Genomic DNA, 21,498 nt, shown 5'->3' with positions numbered 1-21,498 from the left:
AAATTAAAACGGTGATCTTCGTGTCTGTTCATTACTCCTTTGCCCCATAATCTAGCACCTAGCACAAAGCCTTGCACATAATAGGTACTGAATACATGTTTGTTAAATTGGATTTGTTGAATCCCCAGTGAGGCAAATTTACACATCTTTCAAACGAAGAGACTGAAGTTTACCATGTAGTGCCTTTCTTCAGAACACTTTCACATATTCACCATCATATTTATCTTTACATAGAGACAGCCTGGAATGGCAACTGACTCTAAAACCAGAGGGGTGGAGTTTCCATCCAAAAACCTGTGTAGCACTGTCACCTCCCCAGGTCTCAGTTTCCTCTTCCGTAAAATGAGAGTTGGCCTAGTTGACCTCTGAAGTCCCTTCCAGCTCTAATTTCCTGATCTTCTGATCATTTCCTACCCAGCCCTTTCCATCGTGCCCTCACACTGGTACTTTCCTTCCGCCCTACCCCAAACACATACCTTTTCAATTTCCTTTTGTATATTGTGTTTCCTCCATATGATTGTAAGCTCTTTGAGGGCAGGAATAGTCTTTGTTTTTTGTATTGGTATCTCCAGGGCTTAGCACAGTTCCTGGCACATAGTAGGTATTTAATAAATGTTTGCTGACTAACTGATCATATGGATCACAAAGTATTAGGATCGGAGCAAGAAAGACATGGGTTCAAATTCTTACATAGGCCACTTATTTTCTATATGACCCTGAAGAAGTTAATGAAATCTAGGTGCCTCAGGCAAGCCACTAGGACTTAGCTACTAAGTCAGAGACCAGTTGTGATCCTCCTTGATGGAAATGTGTTTTCTATAAATTAAACCAGAAGAGATAAGGATATATAGGAGGTATATTTTGCTCCCATTTTCTCTGCCAAGGAAAACTCTTCGGATTGGAAAGGACAGAACAAATATGGTCAGTAGGGAATTGGTACCCAAGATAAGTAAGGAGATAGTAAGGGTACCCTTGATGAACTCAAGTCATCTGTGTTGGATGAACTACATCCTGTGGCACTGAAAGAACTGGCAGATGGGATTGCTGTCACTGATACCACTGTCAGTAATATTTGAAAGACATGAAGAATGAGAGAGGTGCCACAGGATTAAAGTAGGGTAAATGTTCCAGGTCACAAAAAGGGGAGAGAATGGAATCTGCAAATTATAGGCCAATGAGCTTGACTCCAATTTCTGGAGAAATTCCAGAATGTATCATTAAAGAGATAGGCAGTAAATATCTAGTAAGGGAAATAGAGATTTTTTTTTAAATCAGCATGGCTTCATTAAAGTCATTCCAGGTAGACGTTATTGCCTTTTTCCCACAGGTTATTAAGCGTTTGATAAAGTCTCTCATGCTATTATTGTGGAAAAGATGGAGAGATGAAGGCTAGACAATAGTATTATTATACAGATTTAGAACTGGTTCAATAGCTTGACCCAAAGAGCAGTTATTAATGGTCAATGTCAACTTTGAAGGAGGTCTCCAGTGGAGTGCCCCAGGGATCTGTCCTAGGTCAAGTGTGGTTCAATATTTTTATCAGTGACTTGGATGAAGGCATAGAAGGCCTACTTACTGAATGCACAGATCACACAAAGGTTGGAAGGAGAGCAAACACAAAGTTAGCATCCAAAAAGCCCTTGACAGGCTTGAGCACTGGAAATGAATCCAAGATTAAATTTAATAGGGATAAATGTGGAGTTGGATATTTTGGTTCAAAAGGCTTTATAAGGGAAAGACCAAGTTAGACAGCAGTGGGTCGGGGAAAAGATCTGGGGGTTTGAATTCACTGAAAGCTGAACATGAGTCAGTAGGGGGATGTGACTGCCAAGAAAGCCAATGTGGTCTTGAGGGGCATTAGAAGAGTCAGGGCATCTTTGAGTACCCTACCCTGGTCAGACTGTAACACTCTACTCCATTAAGATGATGCTGTTTGTAGATGACATTGTGCTGCCTTCATTGACATCTCTCCACAATGCTTCTTCCATTTCTCCTTTGCTTTCTACTCACACAACCACCTTGCTAGGTCAGATCCTCATCAGATCCTCCATGGACTATTGGTCTTCCTCCTTCCAGTCTCCAGTCTCCAACCCACCCTCTATACAGATGACAAACCAATATTCCTAAAACACAGACCTGAACACATCACCGTCCTGCTCGAGAGGCTTCAGGAAGTAGTCCTGCTGGGTCTCCTGCTCCTGCAAGAAAAGGAAAAACGTCATTCCATCAGCCATACTCCTCCTGCCTCTGTGGAGAGGGGAGAAGACATCATTTCACTATGCTAGTCTCCTTCCTGGTCTCCAGCCTCCCTCAGGAAGAGGATCAGAACACGAACCTTCTCTTTCAAGGAAGAAGAGAGAAAAGTTATCCCATCAGGTGTCCAGACTGGTCTCCTGCCTTGAAGGAAGGGGAGTAATGCCATTCCTTCAACTCCAGGTGCCTATCCCCTCACCTGAACTGCCCAAGGTCCTGAGAGGACTCCATTCTGAAGCCAAACCTCTATGGGCAAGGAAAATCTAACTAACTTGATTCCTCACCATTAACAAACTCCCTCTTGGTCATACCCTTCCCATCCCAATGGTTCTGAATCCCCAGAAGTCATAATTCAAATCCCATTCCTTACAGCTTGATCCATTATTCCTATTCTTCTCAACCCCTCCTCCTACACCCTAAATGTCCCCCTCTAAAGCTACCCAGTCCTTCCACTGTGCTCTCTGGAATGCCTCCTCCATAGGCAACAAACTTGCTTTTGTCTTAGATCTTTTCCTTTCCAATTCCTTCCATATTTTGGCTATCACTGAAAGCTCCCTCCTGATGACCCAGGCTCCCTGGCCTCCCTTCCCAGCACTGGCCCACTATTCATTGGTGGGGAGGGGGGGTTGGAAGACTCTTTACTCCCCTTTGTCCTTTCTAGGCTCTCCCTCTACCACCATTACTCAGTAACCTCTCCTCCTTTGAGGTTCATTCAAGCCATGTTGACATGTAGACATATCTACTACCCAATCAAAATTCTAGTAGCTACTATCTACTGAAGGCCAGGACCCTCTGCTTCTTCCCTCATTTGATCCTTCTATCCCTGCTACTCTTACATATCTTCTGCCCTTTATAGATAAACTCCTCACCAAGGTGCTCTACCACAGCCACCTCCATTCTTGCTCCTCTTTGGAACTCCTGACAATTCAATTTCTGACCTTATCATTCCACCCAAAATGCTCTCTCCAAAGTCACCATTGATATCTTAGTTGTCAAATCCAACAGCCTTTATTTCTTTTCTTTTTTTGTAAATAGTATTTTATTTTTTCCAATTATATGTAAAGACAGTTTTCAACATTCATTTTTCATGAGATTCTGAGCTCCAAATTTTTTCTCCCTCCCCAAGATGGCAAGCAATCTGATATAGGTTATATATGTGCAATCATGTTAAACATATTTCCACATTAGTCATGTTGGGAAAGAAGAAATAGAACAAAAGGGAAAAGCCACAAAAAAAAAAACAAACAAAAAAGTGAAAAGAGTATGCTTTGATCTGCATTCAGACTCCTCAGTTCTTTCTCTGGATGTGGATAGCATTTCCATCATGAGTCTTCTAGAATTGTCTTGGATCATTGTATTGCTGAGAAGAGCTAAGTCAATCACAGTTGATCATTGCACAATGTTGCTGTTACCATGTACAATGTTCTCCTAGTTCTGCTCACTTCACCCAGCATCAGTTCATGCAAGTCTTTCCAGGTTTTTCTGAAATTTGCCTGCTCATCATTTCTTATACCACAATAGTATTCCCCAATGGTCTTTTTTTCAATCCTCATTCTCCTTGACCTCCCTACAACTTTTGACACAACTGATCATCCTCTCCTCCTTGATACCATCTTCTCCCTAGGTTTTTGAGACACTCACTCTCTTCTGGTTCTTTTCCTGCCAATATGATTCCACCTTCTCAGTCTCCTTTTGCTGGATCCTCATCCATCATCATGCCCTCTGACCACAGGCATCCCTCAGGATTCTCTCCTAGACTCTCTTCTCTTCTCCTTCTCTACTTAACTGGGTGATCTTGTCAGCTGCTGATAAGATAAACCATCTCTATGCTGATGATTCTCAAATCTACCTATCCTGCCCCAATCTCTTTGCTGACCACAATCCTGCATCTCCAACTGCCTTTCAGACACTTTGAGTGATATGTCCAACAGATATCTTAAAATCAACATGTTCAAAACAGGAATTATTATCTTTCCTACTATAGAGGGCAACACCATCCTCCTAATCCATCAGGCTTTTAAACTAGGAGTCATCCTTACCTCTTCACTACCTCTCACCCCCCCACATCCAATCTGTTGCCAAGGCCTGTTGATTTAGCCTTTGCAACACCTCTCCAGTGCACTCCCTTCTCTCCTCTGACACTATCCCCACTCTGGTACAGGCCCTAATCACCTGACACCTGGACTATTGCAATAGCCTGCTGGTTGGTCTGCCTACCACAAGCCTCTCCCCTCTCCAGTATTTCTTCTATTTAGCTACCAAAGTGATCTTCCTAAAAGAGAGGTCTGACCATGTCACTCCCTTACTCAATAAAGTGCAGTGGCTCCCTATCACCTCCAGGATCAAATATAAAATCCTTTGTTTGGCATTCAAAGCCCTTCATAACCTGCTCCCATACACATACCTTTCTGCCTTCTTACACCTCCCCCCCCACCACCACATATCACACAGTGAGCCAGTGATACCGGCCTCTTGATATTCTTTAAACAAGACACTGCATCTTCCAACTCCATGCATTTTCACTTGGTGTCTATCCCCCATGCCTGGAGTACTCTCTCCCCTCATCTGTGCCCCCTGGCTTCCTGATTTCCAGCTAAAATACCACCTTCTGCAAGAAGCCTTTCCCAATCCTCCTTAACATTAATGTCTTCCCTCTGATGATTAGTTTAAATTAGCTCGTTTGTACATAGTTGCTTGGATGTTGTCTCCTCCATTAGACTGGAAGCTTCTTGAGAGCAGGGATTCCTTTGGGGTTTTTGTTTTGTTTTTGTTTTTGTTTTTGTTTTTTGCTTTTCTCTGTGTCTTCTGCACTTAGCACAGTTCCCCGCATATCCTTAGGTGCTTAATAAATGTTTACTGACATACTGTTTCACCAGTGCCCTCTTGCCTCTAGGCTAACATAAAAACTTCTCTGCTGGACTTTTAAAGCCCTTCACAATTTGACTCTCCAGACTGATTCACTTTATCTATACAATGCATACATCACCTGGATTCAAAAAGAATACTTTGTATTTTACCAGACACCATGCTGCCTGTACCCCGAATTCAAACCCCGTGGAGCCCAACCCTTCCCTGCCCTGAGTACTTGCTCTGGGGCTCCACTGGGCTGACTGAGGACTGCTTCCCTGTCCATACTCCACCTGGGCCCAGCTCCAGATGGACTTCCCTTTATAAACCATCTCAGCAGAAGCCGTTCTGCCAAATGTGTACCCCTTTCGGTCCTCTCAACTCTACTTTCTAGTTCCGGCACCATAATTAAAACAACCCTGTCATTGTTCCCAGAAAGGCCTTGTCAATCTACTCCCCCATGGCACTATTCACCATCACAATAATTTTTCGATATCACTCCCCTTTGTGCTGTCACCCTTTGTTAAAATGTAAGCTCTCTGAAGGCAGGAACTGTCTTCCTCTACTTTTGCATTTGTATCCTGGGCAGTGCCCAGAACAGTAGTTGGCACAAAATGCTTACGAGATACTTTTTTCCTTTATTCACTCAGGAGGAAGTGTGGGGGCATGGATAAAGAGCTGATCTTGGAAGAAGAAAGGCCTGCATTCAAGTTCTGACTCTGCCCAATCCTGGCTTTGGGACCCTGGATCAGTCACTTCACTCTCAGTACCCCAGGCAGATCTTTAAGACTAGAAGTTGCAGAACCGCTGAGATCTATGTCAGTGGAGGGAGTTACTCCACTGAGAGCTCCCTATGCTAATGAAATCACAGGTCCAGGGAATCTACAAAATGATGGGGTAGTTATTTTCCATAAACTTTCCAATAAAACAATCTTAGCAAAGGAATTATGTGCCAGATATAGAGTAGGCAATGTTGAACCCACAGGTAACATTTAAATGCCACACAGGGTGAAAACCTTATAAAATTATATTGGACAACTATAATACGTAGACACCATATGCCAGATGTAGCTAGTAGAAGCCTCTTATGCTCCAGGGTCTGGTTGACCCTGACGAGATGCCCAGGCCCCCCACAACAAGAATTCTGCCCAAGTCCCTGATGTTCCATAAGAGGTGGCAGACATTGATTTTACCCAGCCATGCAAAGGAAAGAGAGAACAACTGGAAGAAGGGGATGGAAACATGAATAATGTAGAGGCAGCTAGAAGAGAAAGAGCTTCCATGCCCAAGGAAAAAGGAAACTAGAACCTGAGCTGGGGGAAATCTGCTACTGGATTTCACCCTGGGCAGGGTCTCACACTAGTTCCTCAGACCCTCCAAATCAAGGAAGCTGAGGATTCCCATTCTCGGGGAAATCTGGAAAACACTAGAAGGTTTTAAAGAGTAAAGAAGAAGACCAGAGATAAAGCACTGGGAGTACAATAGAAAGGCTGAAAGATCAAAAGTCCAAGGGACAAATCTTGAGTATAAATATAAACCAACAGTGACTCAAAAAGACAGGTGAAGTGAGTAAAAATATTATTGAGAGGCCAGAAAAAAAATGAATAAGTATTATATTATAAAGAGAAATGATCCATTTTGGAAAAAAAAACCCAGCACATTTTTTGGATGTGAAACTGAGATATACATTCTGTTGCAAACAGACAAAAATATGAGAAAAATAAAAGTCTTCCACTTTATATATTGCAAAAAGAAAAAAAAGAAATATGGGTAATCCCTTCAAATCAAAATCTTCCCTTGGAATGAACAATGTGGGTGTAAATTCTGGAAATCTCTTTATATGTGTAATAAACTAGATTCTGTGCAAGGAGAGGAGTGAGCAGAAAGAAAACCACAGATCTGGACTCTTTGTACATGCCCCTGTGGGACTGTTATAAACTTGATGTTCCATTCTTTTGAAAGGCAATACTCCCTTTTACAAATCTGGCCACCCTTTTGATATTTTGGTTTCAAACTAGACTAGATTGGTGGCTATGCAACCTTAATAGAAGACAAAATGTGTTACAACCCTCATTTTAGACCTTTAGGGGTTACATTTACTCTGGCAATGGAAAGAATTTGTAAGTTTTCTCCAAAATAAAGATAGACAGTGGTCCCTAGTTTTAATTGTCTTAAATTGTACTCTTCTGATGCCTCATCATGGTATGGAAGTAACCCTAATTTTTCAAAGGCTTCTGTGAAACACAAGCTCTATCAGGTTCTACCAAGATGGAAAGACTTTGATATAGATGCTGTCTATCTATTAAGTATCATAAAATTATAAATTTAGAGCTGGAAGTGACCTCAGAGACCTGCTAGTCCAAACCCCTCATTTTACAGAAGAGGTAACTGAGGCTCAGAGAGATGAAGAGACTTGACCAAGGTCACACAGAGGATCCTCAATCTAGAGCCAGAAGCTTGGTATCCACTTTACAAAGGATGAAGCTGAAGCACAGGGAAGTGAAATGACTTAGCAAGGTCACACAACTAGCGAACCCAGGTTGTCTGCCTCTGGAGCCTGAGTGTTTTCCACGATACCATTACTGCCTCAGTCTAGCCAATAAAAGTGCAGAAAGTGAACATCACCAAAAGTTTGGCTATCAGTTAAGGTTGTTCGTTTGTTTTTGCCAAAGTAACTCATCAAGGCCACTTGCTAAATTAAAACACCCATAAATCTGCATAGGAGAAAGAGGTGCCCACTCCAGTGAAGGAAGATCTGGTATTGAGATGTCAACTTGAAGTTCCCCAAAGATCTCCCTATTTTTTGTCTTCACTAATATCCTCGACTATTTGAAGGGCTGTCACATGAAAGAGCAAGGATTACACTTGCTCTGCTTAACCCCAGAGGATATACTAGAAGCAATGGGTAGAGTTTGCAGGGATGGGATGGGGAGGGCAGCTTAGGTCCTTTAAATAGCTGAATATATTAGTAAAGACAAAAAAGATTGAGATCTTTGGGGATCCTCAAGTTAACATTTAAGTCCCGGGATCTGTGACTTCATCAGAACAGTCACTTCCTTCTTTACAACTGTATCATATGGTAGCCATTTTCTAGTGATGCTCTTCTTTGAACTCATTACTAGGCTGAAGCAGCCTGGTGTGATGGACAGGGAAAAGGCTCTGGAATTCCAGGAGCTAGGCTCAAATCTTAGCAGGTGGTCTTTAGGTACTGAAGCTACTCACCCTCCCTTACTCTCTCCCTCCACCCCACCCCAGTCACTCAGTTACTGAGTCTTGTTTATTCTACTTCTCTCCCTTCACTCCCCTTACCTCCATTCATTTCAACCACCACTCTAGTTCTGATCCTTACCATCTGTCACCTGAATTGTAGCCTCCTAGTATTCAGTCTCTCCCTTTCCCAGTCCATCCTCCACACCAACACCAGAATGATCTTTCTAAAAGACAGATCTGAACATGTCATATCCCTGCTCAAGAAATTTCAGTGGTTCCCTTTTACCTCTAGGAAGCTGGCATTTAAAAGATTCCATAATCTGGCTCCGATTTATATTTCTAGACTGATTTCATATTATTCCCCCCTCTCACATCCCCAAAAGTCCAGCCAAACTGGGCTATATGCTATTTCCTCTACATGACTTTTTCTACCTCCATGACTTTACACGAGATGTTTCCCCATGCCTGCAATGTGCTCACCCCTCACCTCTGTCTCACGGAGACTAGCTCCCTCCAAGGCTTAGCTCAAGTGCTAACTCCTACAAGAGGTCTTCTCTGATCCCCTCCCCCTAGTTAGTACACTCCTCTGCCCCAGAAAATGGCTTCACTTTGTATAGATTTTGTATTAATTCACCTATGAACATGCTGTAAAATGTAGACTGCTGAACATCAGGGACTGTTTGAATTTTCAATGTTGTTCTTTTTTATTGTCATCTTAATCATCAATAGACACATTCTTATAACAGACAAAAAGAGGATTATATATGAAGCAGTGATCTTTTGCCATACATAGTTTTGATTTTAAGTGTATGTTAGCTTTAACACATAAAAAAAATTGCCCTGTGTTCCCTTGAGTTTTCTTCTGTTTATTTTTTTGTGTGTCTCTTCTCCCTTATTCATTCCCTCCACAAAGCAGTCCCCTTTTTAACAATATATGTACCATTTTAATGTTTACATGCTATTTGTAGCGCCTAGTACAGTGCCTGGCACATAGACATTTAATAAATACACATTCTAACAATTAACAATTGCTGCTGGCCCAAGGAAGGATGGGCTTGCCTTGAGAGGCAGAGGATTGTCTTTACCAGAGAACTTCAAGTGGATGCTAAATGACTACTTCTTGGCATCTTCGAAAAGGAATTCTTTCTTAGGTATAGTTTGGACTACTCGGCCTCTTGAGGACCCTTTCAAGTCTGAGCTTTAGATTTTCTTGATATCGGGAATGTCGAATACACTCTAAGTACTCTCATTTATTCTTGTTATCAGTCTCTTTTTAAAAAGACAAGTGCCTCAGTTTCACTCAAGGGAAGGGGACTGCCTCATGTAGGGATTCTTTTAAAGGTAATTTCCCCAGCATTCATCATCTTCCCACTGGCAGATGTGATCGCTTAAGCCGGCTGAAGATCACAGCCCCATTTTTCAACATGGCTGTAGGGTTTGGGGACTCCCTCATTTGTGCTCTCACACTGCGATCCTGAATCCCTACACCCAGAGCTCAGTCTCTCCGCTAACCTGTGTCTCCCTCTATATGTAGGCATGCATCCATACTGGAAAAGTTCCCTTTGCTTCAATGTAAACAACTTCGTGCCTGCTTCCTCCAGCTGAGATTTAGTATCAAGCATGTTTGCGGGGTTTCGGTGGACCTAAGGTTGGGGTACAGAGGAGCAAAGATCTCGTTACCGTTCCCTCTTTGGGGTGGCTCTGAGCAGCTAACCCGAATTGTACGCACAATCCCATAGAGGGGTGGGGCGGGGAAGGAGTAAAAGACGGGGACCAGCGATGCATCCACCCTGCGGGATATTTGAGGGGCGTGTGTGTGTGTGTGTGTGTGTGTGTGTGTGTGTGTTGGGGTGGGGGGGGACAGAACAGGCTTGCCCATGTGTGTGCACACAGCTGTAAACGAGTCGTTTGCGCTAAGAACCTGCTTGGGAGGATCCCACTCTCTCCCGGGTCCGGCCCCTCCCTTCCCTCTGGCCACACCCTTTCTCTCCTCCAGCGGGCCCGCTCGCCACCTCCCCAGCGAAAGCTGCCATTGGTCCCACGGCCGGCCTATCAGAGGCAGCAGGGGCTTCACCTGGCTTCGCCTCGTCTAACAAACAAACCAACAGAGGCGAGCCAGAGACCATTCGGGCCGCCCCCCCCCCCGCCACTCTTCCCTCCCTCCACACACAGACACACCCGCCGTCCCCCCCTACACACACACACACACATACATACATATACACACACACCGCCCCCCTCCATACATACACACACGTCCACTCCGCAGCCCCGTCTCGCCCCCCACCTCAGCGCCTCGCCCAGCCCGCCCACTTCAGCCAATCGGGGAGCAGGTTCCCCCCCTTTCCCCTCCCCGGCCCGAGACAGTTCCCGCCCCTTCGAGCCTTTTGCAGCAACCAGCTCGGGCCGGCGTGACTGGGGAGCCCCACCTCCTTCCGCCGTTTCCCGAGCCTGGGTTGGCCAGGAGGGCTAGTACTGGGCGGGGGGGGGGCCGGGGACCGCCCCTCCGTCACTTGCTTTACTTTCACACACTTGCACACTCACACACGCTTGCACACACACCCCGACACCAACACACACGTACATACATACATACATACATACATACATATACACCTCCGCGGGAGGCGGCAGCGGTGGCAGCAGCGGCGCGCGAGCTCCTCTGCCTGAGTGGCTGGGGCCGCGGCCGCCGCCGCCGCCGCCGCGTGAGTCCGCGGTCACGTGTTGTTTTGCCTGCTGCCGAGCTCTGTGTGTAGTGGGCGGGGGAGGGGGTGAGACGTGCGGCGGGAGTGACCCTTCTCCCCTCGTCCTCCTCCCCCCCGCCCCCTCCGCCCCGCCGGGCCCCTTAAAAGGAGCCCGCAGCCCGATGGCGAGTTACTCCGCCGCTGGGGAGCGAGGGGTACGGAGGTGGCGGCTGGAGCGAGAGACTGAGGCTGAGAAGCAGACACCAGCCTTAGTGCCCGGTGGCAGCGGGAGCGGCAGCGGCAGCGGCAACAGCAGCAGCAGCACCATCACCATCACCAGCAGTAGCGGCAGAAGCAGAAGCAGAAGCGGCGGCGGCGGCTCCGGCTCGAGCTCCGGCGGCTCCGGCTCCGACTCGGGCTCGGGCTCGGGCTCCTCCCCAGGCAGCGGCGGCGGCGGCGGCAGCAGCGGCGGGGACATCGGCGGCAGCGGCAGCAGAGCGAGGGGCAGAGGCATCGGCGGCATGTGGAGGGGCGCAGAGGACGGCGCCCGCTGCTGCTCCCCGGATCGCGGGGACCCGGGCCTAAGGCAGCTACTGCAGGCGGCTGGAGAGGATGTCCGCAAATGCGGCTACCTGCGGAAGCAGAAGCACGGCCACAAGCGCTACTTCGTGTTGCGAACGGCCAGCCGCCTGGCCCCGGCGCGCCTAGAGTACTACGAGAGCGAGAAGAAGTTCCGCAGCAGCCTCCGCGCTGCTGCCGCCGCCGCCGCCGCCGCCGCCGCGGCCGGCCCCTCCTCGGGCGCCTCCGCGAGCGCGCCCCCAGCCGTGCCGCCCAAGCGCGTTATCCCTCTGTACCAGTGCTTCACGGTGAGCCGGCGCGCCGATGCCAAGCACCGCCACCTCATCGCCCTTTACACCAAGGACGACTACTTCGCCATGGTGGCCGAGAGTGAGCAGGAGCAGGAGAGCTGGTACCAAGCGCTGAGTCTCCTGATGGGCCAGAGCAAGACGCGCAGCTCCGGCACCGGGGACGGCGAAGACGGCACAAGCGGCGGCGACGGCGCGGCCACCGATGAGGGGGGTGCCGCCGTCGGCGGCGGCGGTGCTGGAGCCGCTGTAGGTGAGGAGGAAGATGAGGAGGGAGCCTTCAAGGAGGTGTGGCAGGTGCATGTGAAACCCAAGGGGCTGGGCCAGAGCAAGAACCTGAGCGGCATCTATCGCCTGTGCCTGTCCAGCAAAGAGGTGCACCTGGTGCGACTGAACGCAGAGGTGCCCAGCGTGCAGCTGCAGCTGCTCAGCATCCGCCGATGTGGCCACTCGGAGCACTTCTTCTTTCTTGAGGTGGGCAGGTCGTCATCCATCGGCCCCGGGGAGATCTGGATGCAGGTAGACGACTCCGTGGTGGCTCAGCATATGCACGAGACCTTCCTGGAAACCATGAAAGCCCTCAAGGCCTTTGCTGACTTCAGGCCCCGGAGCAAGAGCCAGTCCTCCTGCACCAATCCCATCTCTTTCCTCTCCACCAGGAGGCACCTGGGCTACCTGCAGCCCTGCCTGGGTATGTCCCGCAGGTCCCGCACCGACAGTGTGGCCAGCACCCCGTCCTCCTGCAAGAGCAACACCTACCGATTCCGTACCTCCAGCGAGGGTGAAGGCACCATGGACAGACCCTTCAGAACGGTCACCGGAAGCCTGATGCAGCTCAACCCTGGACGAATGAACATGGCCCGACCCGAAAGTGGCAGGTACGTTCGTGCTGCTTTCAATGCTTGCTGTCATGCGCGCTCTGCCTCCCTGCCCGTGTCTCCCTTTCCCTCCGGGACCAGCCCAGCTCCAGATGCCGTGGCCAGGCCTTCGAGCTCTATGTGTGGGTCCCCGGGTGATGGAAGCTTTGTCTCTGATGGATACGGCTCCAGCCCTGGAGACATGAGGTATTTCCGAGTGAGAAGCAATACCCCGGATTCCCTGGGAAACACACCACCCATCCGAGAAGAGCACTGTTTCAATGAGTACATGTCAATGAATAAACAGCGCGCAAATGAAAGTGCCAGTGGTGATCATATGGAAGCTGAGAAGTACTTTAAGAAAAAAACTTTTTCCCTGCCTAAGCCAGCCGCTTTAGTAACCATGCAACAAAAAACCACACAAACTACTCCTTTCGATGAGGATTCTGCTGTAAACCCGAGACTGTTATTCTCTTCCGAGTCGCCACGGCCAAGGGAGACCCCGAAACTGGAGTATGGTGAGAATGGGTCCAATCGGAACCAAAGCAGAAACAAAGCTGAGGACGAAGGCTACATGCCTATGATGCCAGGAGTTGCTGCTCCTCTCAAAAGCAACAGCGGTTACTTGCCAATGGCTCCTAAAAGTGGTTCTGCCTCAAAACACAACAGTTCCTGGTCATCCTCTCAAAAGGACTCTCGAGGATACATGATGATGTTCCCAAGAGCTAGCGTGTCACCTGGCCGCAATGCTCGTGGAGGCTTCGCTTCTAAGGGAGCAAGTAATAAAGATGATGATAATGAATACATGGACATGTCCCACGGGAATCCCATAGCTCCAAAGCAGTCCCACGAGGCAAATTCTCTTCACCCTCCCTCTTTCTCCAAGAGTCTAAGTTCACTCTTCTCTCTGCCAAAAACTTTCAGAACTATCACCGAACAGAGTGACGACAGCGACTATGTCCCGATGGCATCGCCTGGAAGACTCTTAAGCACCGTCTCTGAGAATGCCCCAAGGGCTAACAACGAAGCCTTGCCACCTAAGGACATTTCTAAAGCTCCAGCTTTAAAAGCTTCAGACGGGGGATTCCCACAGAGGAAGGCTGCTCGACCTACCAAACTCCCCCTTGGCACAAGAGGAAGCAGTATTCCGAGAATATACGAGCGTGCCATTGAAGGGGACAGCCTTGGTGAGTACATCAACATTGACTTTAGCAGAAAAGCAAGCAGTACACCATTTTCGCTCTCTGCTGAATGCTCCCCATCTTCATTCGGCTCAAGCGGTGACCACACACAGTCACCTTTTTCTGATTACATGAGTTTTGCTATTGATGTTAACTCGCCAAAGGCTGCAAAGGAGCTAGCCAATTCCTTAACAGTTTCAGGTTCCAGTCTCCCTCGAAACCAGCTAACTGTGGACTGTGCTAGACGACCACTTGGTGCTGCTGCCCGCATTAGTACCCCAACTAATGGGGATGATGATTACACTGAAATGTCTTTCAACCCAGCAGTAACAACAACTGTGCCTTTTGCTGCCCAAAGCAACGATCCTGTCAAAATTGATAGCCCTTCCTCTGCTGTAAATCGACTTCGCATTGCCGACACATCTCCTGAGGGCAGCACTTTCTCCCTTCCAGATTTCAGTCCTGAACCATCGGTTGTACCGAGGATGGTCCGAGCTGACCCACAAGGCAGAAGACGCCACAGTTCTGAAACTTTCTCTCCTGCAGGAGCCGTAGCCACCCCTTCATCTCTCTTTTCTGATAGCAGAAGGCAGAGTTCTGCATCCTTTGACAGCATCTGGTTCAAATCTGGTGAAGGTGCCACTGATTCTGAGGAGATGAAGATGTCCAGGGTCACTTCAGCTGGCTTTCAGAATGGCCTAAACTACATCGCCCTGAATTTACGTGATGCTGCTGCTGCTACAAGTGAGGCCGGCACAGCTGCTCCAAATTCTCAGCAGGAGAATGGTGCTTCAGCTTTGGACAGTGGCACTTACGTAAGCATTGACTTCTCCAAAGATGATATCTTCAAGTGTACTTCTGCGAAAAAAGGTTTGTGACTTTTGAATTATTTTTATGGAAGTGCTCGTAGTAGTAGTTGGCAATTTTACTATTGAATTTATGTGATAGTAGAGGTATTTAGCCTGGTCTCTGAAATATTTGGGGTATGTGGGCTATACTGGTGATTTTTGTCAGTAAGAGAAGATTGAATTCAAGTTTGATTATTCATTTAGCAGCTTGTGATCTTTATTAAAATTTCTATTTTAACTTGGAATAATATTAGATTATGAAGGCCTAGATTCTCTGCATGCTTGTACTTTATTTTAAGTAGTGAAAACTCAGGGTCGTGGTGTTTTCTTGCATCTTCTTACTATTAAGTGCAAAAAAAAACCCCTCACAGTTTTAGAAACTAATTTCAGTTTTAAAATGCTAAATTCTGTGTTTTTCTTTTGATCTTCATGTTTCTAGAATTCGTAGCAATTTAATTAGGCTTAATATTATTGAGCAATAATCAACTGTGTATTTAGCACAGCATCTGGCACATGATAGGCATTTAAGAAATGTTGATTGATTGATTATTGATTTTGGGTGGTTAACTTCTCATTTGAAAGATTCATGATGACAAGTGATTGTTCTGTTTTCTCCTGTGGCTTATAAATACAGTAAAATCCTAATTATTGTCATTGGGAGAGGAGGAAATGTGGGTAATCAGGTAATCAATTTTATTTTTCTTCTGTGGAATGTGTGTTTTATACAGGACTGGGAGGCAGATGGCCTGAGGGGCTTTTGTTTTGTTTTGTTTTTTTCTTTTAAAATTCTTTCTTTGCCAATATTTAATGGTGTGATTTTGGGAAAGTGGCATAACTGCTCTGTGCCTCAGTTGCCTCATCTGTAAAAGTGGTGATTTCCCCCCCCCCATCTATCTCAGATATGTGGATCAAATGAGATATGGATGGTATTTGAAAAGTTAATACAGTGTGAACCCTATATGTAGGTGGTCTTATGATTGAGTATACAGACAGGTCATCTGGGAATTAACTTCAAACAAAAAAATGAAGCTACACTGAGAAGACCTCACTCGGGCTTTCTAGTTTTCTTCTCCTGCCCTCCTAGCTCAGCATACTCCGTGCTTGCTGGCAATAGATTATTCTTCTCCCAGGCATCAGTCTGTGAACTGTTCTCTTTGGCTCATCCTGCAAGAGGAAAGATGGTTAAAGGTTTAGATTTCAAAAGGCTTCCCTGCAGGTTGCATGTAAAGTAAATAGAAGGGAGTAGGAGATGTTGAGATGTCAATAGAGCAGAGAAGGCAGCGTCAAACTTGAAAGCCTGACTTGCCAGTGGATCAATGTGGATAATTGGAAAAGGGATTGTGTTCTTTTCAGTGTTACAACATCACAATCAGTCACTTAATAGGTGATATGATAGGCATATACACATACACTAATACATATGTGGCTTTAAGGTTTATAAAGCACTATACATAAATTATCTCATTTATTCCTCACGGTAACTCTTTGAGGTGGCTACTCAAGGTAAGATCACTTAGGCCTGAAAGCATCTTAGAGATTATTTAGTCCAACCACTTCATCTCAACAGATGTGGAAACTGAGGCCCAGACAGGTAATGATTTGCCCAACCCTGAAAGGGTAGTGAATGACAGAGCCACTATTTGAATCCATGTCCTCTGACCCTAATCTAATGCTCTTTTCACTGGGCCACTCTGCATTATTTTCCCCATTTTACAGATGAGGAGACAGACTGAGAGACTTTAAGAAGCTTGCCTATGGTCACTCAGCTAGTAAGTGTCAGGTGGGATTGGAGCCAGAGTCTTTCCTGACCCCATCTGGCACTCTTTGTACTATGCCACATTATCAAGATGTGATTTTTCAAGTAGCTTTCGTTTGTCTTGCTTTCTCTCATTTACAAAATTTTCTAAGGAGGGGGCATGGATGGCATCCAGTAGTTTTTATAACAGAAAGCCACTTTGCTTATGGTTTTAGCTTTGTTTGACTTGTGGTATGCTCTTGTGATTAGTACTGTTAGGTCAGATAGAACATGTCAGGTCCTGAGGACATGTACTTAAACCTTTTTTTTTTAGGTACTAATCTAGCAGGGGTGCTTTCCCCTTATGAATATAATTTAAGGAAACTAGTATGCACAAAGCAGATGTACAAAACCAGATCAATTAAAGAGTGATACTTAGCATGGCAAAATGATCTGTAGTAAACCAAAGGATTTGGGGCAGGGCTTCTTGGGTCTATTTTAAATGATTTTGATTTGAACAATTTCTTGGGAACTCAGCTTCTGTAAACAGCAAGAGAGTTGTTGTCGAGACAGTTTGAAGATAGCTGCAATTCCAATGGTATGCCACTGGATTTCTCACTGAAGCATTTGTGGAAGGATTTCATATTTACATCTTCCACTGCGAACCAGTGCTCTGACATCCCCAGGTTCACCTGTTGAGAAAAAGGTCATTTAGCAGAAGTTTGTAGGCGATGTCTACTGACTCTTGCTTGCAGAATTTTTTTATCTTTTCTAATGAAATACATTTTTCCAATTGAGAAAAATCTGAACTCAGTCATCAGAGGATAAAATGAGGAGACTCACAGTTGTATTCATGTTGAAGCTTCAACAGATTTCATAGAATCACAGAAGCTGAGTTGGAAGGGACCTTAGAGGCCATCTAGTCCAGCCTGTATTTGAAGTAGTCCTTCTAAGTGATACCCACCGAGTGGTCACCTGGCCTTGGCTAGACCAAACACTCCTGTTGATGGGGAACCTCCCATCTCAGTAGAGAATAGAAAAATGAGCACAAACTCTGGAGTCAGTGGATGTGGGTTCAAACCTCACTTCTGATATTTACCACCTGTGTGATCTTGGGCAAGTTATATCACCTCCCTGGGCCTCAGTTTCCTCATCTGTAAAGCATCAGGGTGGATCTAGCTGTCCTCTGAGATTGCTTCCAGCCTTAGATATAGGATCCTTTGTTCTCTCAAGGCAGGCCTTTTCATTTGGGGATAGGTCTAGGTCATAGGTTGGGTTTTTTTTTTCCTTCCCCTTCTATCAAGCTTAAATTTACCTCTTTTCAGCTTCTATGCATTTTTCTTAGTTCTCTCCTCTAAGGTCAGGCAAAACAAGTCTAATCATCTTCCATATTGAAGACAGCTATCGGTTTTCTCAACTGAGCCTCATGTGGCATAGCCTTTTACTCTTCTGGTTGTCTTCTTATGCACCAGTTTATCAATATCCTTCCTAAAATGTAGTACCCAGAGGTAAACCATATGTGGTCTAGCCAGGGTGGAATATAGAAGAACACTTGTTTGTCCAGACCTGGACACCATTCCTCTGTAATGCAGTCTAAATTTGCTTTAGCTCTCTGTGTTGCCATAGCTGGCCACACCTTTTTATACTTTTGAGGTTCATTTCTTTTGGGTAATCCAAATGCATTTTTTTAAATGGCATCTTCTAAAATTCACAAGATTTACAAGATCTGTAGATTGTTTCTTGCAAAAGTGATTGGTTTTGATGAAGTGAATACAAACCCATGTTTTCCAGAGGTACCTTGTAGCTCATATCTATAGCATTAATACTCTCTCAGGGTGCAGAGGTGACCCTGGCTTGATACAAGGTATTCCAGTGGAGAACAAGGTCTGGCAGGTTTTCCTTCTTTGGAAGGTGACAGATATGGGTTTGGTGACAGACTAGATGTCTGTCAGAGGATTTGCCTAGGCAAGGTCAGAGGTGCATCACTCTAGTTTGGCCTCAGGGTAGTGAAGTTTTCAGGTGTAAGAGCCCAGGAAGGCTATTTATCAAAGTGCAGAGGGGTTACAATTTGCTTCAATGGAGGAACCACTACCCCGGCAAAAGCCTGGAGCCATTCAAGTACAAAGCACTTTAACAAAGTTTCTCCCTTGAGATAAGAGGCACAAGGGTTACCTCATTTTATAGATGAGGAAACTTGAAATATAAGAAGGTTAAGTGATTTGCCTAGCTAGTAAACCATTACAGCTGAGATTCAGACTCAGGTCTCCTAACTCACCAAGTCCAGCATTCTGCTCACAATGCCACAGGATTGGGGGTGGGGGGAAGATTTGATGCATGAAATTACTTTAGATTTTTGTGCAAATGAATGTGATAACAATGTTGATTGTATAAATTGTAAATGTAGTGATACACTGGTTGAAAGTGAGCTTTAAGAAGCATTTTTATTATCAGAGACTCCAAATGAAAACATTCTTAATCATCGTCTTTAGATGAAGAATATTAAAGCCCTTAGGAAGCAAAAGTACAGAATCATTTTTCACTCGGCTTCTTTCTCTCAGTCTTCCTGGCCATTTACAATGGCGCCAGCATAGCGCTCTCACTCCCTGTATAACCTTAGACCAGTCACTTTCCCTCTCCCTGGGCCTCAGTTTCCTCATGAAAAGATTGGACTTGCCGGGCCCTTTCATCTCTAACTAAATCTATGAGAAGAGGGAAAGAAAAAAAAAACAGAACAAAAAAACAAAAACAAACCCAAACTGTAGCTATTACATTAAGCCAAGCAAAATCTTGGTGTTAAGTATGTCAAACGTTCATTTTGATTTCTTTCTCTAGGATATTTAACCTAAACCTGAACTAAAATTCTTTCATAGCCAAAGTCAAACTTTCTAATCTGTTTTTATTTATATCAAATGGATACCTAAGTATTTTAAATTGTTTTACATGGTCTGTTTATAATCACGACCTCAAAAGGCAAAGCCTGTGTGTGTAGTATTGAGACTGATGTTCTTGGATAGCTGATGGAAGTAAGTCTCGTTGCTTTATAGTCAACTATTTAAAAATTACTCCTCACAGCCTTCTTAAAATGTATGCATATTTTAAAAAATAAAATGTATGCATATTAAAATTTCCAGTATATTTGGAAGATTCTTCATGGAAGATTTATGGAAGGAAATGGACAACCCTCCTGGATATGGTTTCACTGGTAGAAGTACTACCCACCTTAGTGAGATCCCGGATCCTTCAAAGCCTGAATGAACAATTATCTTTATTTCTTCAAGCCGGCTAAAGAGAGACCCAGAAATGTTATCTGGCCTTAAGCTTTAAAACAAAATTTAAATTAAATGATTCAAAAGCATTTATTATCTTGAATAGTCTTTTTAACATCTAAAACAAGTAGATTGTAGCTCAAACACTTGGAAAAATTTCATTTCTAATACGGTTATCTGCACTGTTGAACCCACTATTCTTGTGCCTCTTATGTCCTAATATGATATAGAACCAGTAGTTTCAAACAATACGGACTAGAACATTCCTCTGAATTTTCCATCCACATCAGAGGATGATGAAGAGAAATTATTCCTCTTATGAAGGGCAAGAGGACTGATCAAATGAGACAATAGTATTTCTGATAGGTCTTTGTATATTCCAATGGATCTCTAATCTCATTAATTTGGGTGCAGATCATAATTCATCCATGCCTACCTGTCCTATACAATGCCAAATCCTCCCCTAAGTTCACAGTGGATCCACCCAACATGTTGGGGACCTTCTTCATTTTCTCTTAACATTACAAGGATCCTAAAGGAGCATGCAAGTTTTCTGTTGATTACCTCTTGCCATGTGAAGAGCCCATCTGCTTTTTAGATCATACATTTCTTTGAAATCCTTATTTGTAAGGTGCTGCAACCTGCTCACATTTACCATGTCCTTCTCAACTGCTTTTTGGGGTCATCTTTCCTCATCCTTCTTTATGAGATTTACAAACAAATTGCTCTAAGCTGCCGTAGCACTCTCCTTTGCAAATAAGTCAAATGTTTGCAGACTAAGGCAGTTTTAAGTTATTTTGGACTCTTCATTATGGCAATGTGTTTTATCAGTTAAACCTCTGTATATAATTGTAATCAATGTCAATGCCCTTTACTCCATTCCTTTTGGATTTTTTTCATCAATAACTTGTTTAAATAGGTCAGGATAGAATTGTTTCAATTAAGTGGTGTATCTTTTTCTCCTTTTTATTTTTCTAGCTTTGTTTTAATTTTGATATTTGCTTTAACAAGCCAGTAGCCTGACTTTTCATCGACAACTGATTCGGTGATGACTCTCACATAGGCAACAAGTCACTTCCTGTCTATTAAATATAATCAATTTCTTTTGTGTGTATGTGTGATTCAGTGCCCACGGTTTTCTGATTCTTTTTCACAAAAAAAAGCATTTATGAGGTATAGGTGTGAGGCTTGTGTCATCTACGAGCCTTTGGCCATTCTTATTACTTCCTCCTGAACCTTATTTACCCCACCCCAGGTCTTTGTATTGGAGGGAAAAAGTAAGATCTCTAAAATCAACATTTTAGCCAATAAAATATCAGACGTAAAGTGGCATTATTTAGTATTTGATTTAAAAAGTGGTTCATTACATTATCCTGGCTAATGAAATTTTGTACAGGTCAAATCCTGTTACAGAAGAGTATAATGGCAGTTTCAAACTGCTTTCTCCGTGCTAGATTTATTCACTAGAAATACCAATACGACAGAAGTCTCACTGTAGCAAAGATGCTAAGCCCAAATTGATAGCCTATTAATTTCAGACTATAATCCATAAAACAAAATAAATTTGACAATCTCTTTATTGGGAAGTATTTGAGTTGAAGTCATTTTCAAAAGAGGACTTCACATTTTGAAGAGTACTTGTAGTAAAATCAATGTTCCTGGGGAAAGATTTGGGCCAGCCCGCCCCCCAAAAAAAGCAAAATAAAACAAAAAAAACCATTTACTTTGTATTAACATATATATATATATAT

The 21,498-nt window shown here is 44.7% G+C and overlaps 1 protein-coding gene across 1 annotated transcript in view; it reads left to right on the top strand.

Moving 5' to 3' along the window:
• The first annotated feature begins 5,278 nt into the window (after positions 1-5,278).
• The window catches only part of IRS4 (insulin receptor substrate 4), a 38,342-nt gene continuing 22,122 nt past the window's right edge, over positions 5,279-21,498 (top strand). The window contains exons 1-5 of the mRNA XM_027839111.1: positions 5,279-5,459; positions 10,307-10,440; positions 10,629-10,765; positions 10,945-11,268; positions 11,314-14,768. Coding sequence (XP_027694912.1) covers positions 5,279-5,459; positions 10,307-10,440; positions 10,629-10,765; positions 10,945-11,268; positions 11,314-14,768 — 4,231 coding nt within the window. The remainder of the gene's footprint in view (positions 5,460-10,306; positions 10,441-10,628; positions 10,766-10,944; positions 11,269-11,313; positions 14,769-21,498) is intronic.

The sequence above is a fragment of the Vombatus ursinus genome, unplaced genomic scaffold (assembly GCF_900497805.2).
Source record: "Vombatus ursinus unplaced genomic scaffold, bare-nosed wombat genome assembly UNPS02004677.1, whole genome shotgun sequence".
NCBI classification, from domain to species: domain Eukaryota; kingdom Metazoa; phylum Chordata; class Mammalia; order Diprotodontia; family Vombatidae; genus Vombatus; species Vombatus ursinus.
Note: the sequence above shows the minus strand (reverse complement) of the source record. Positions and strands in the feature narration are given on the sequence as shown.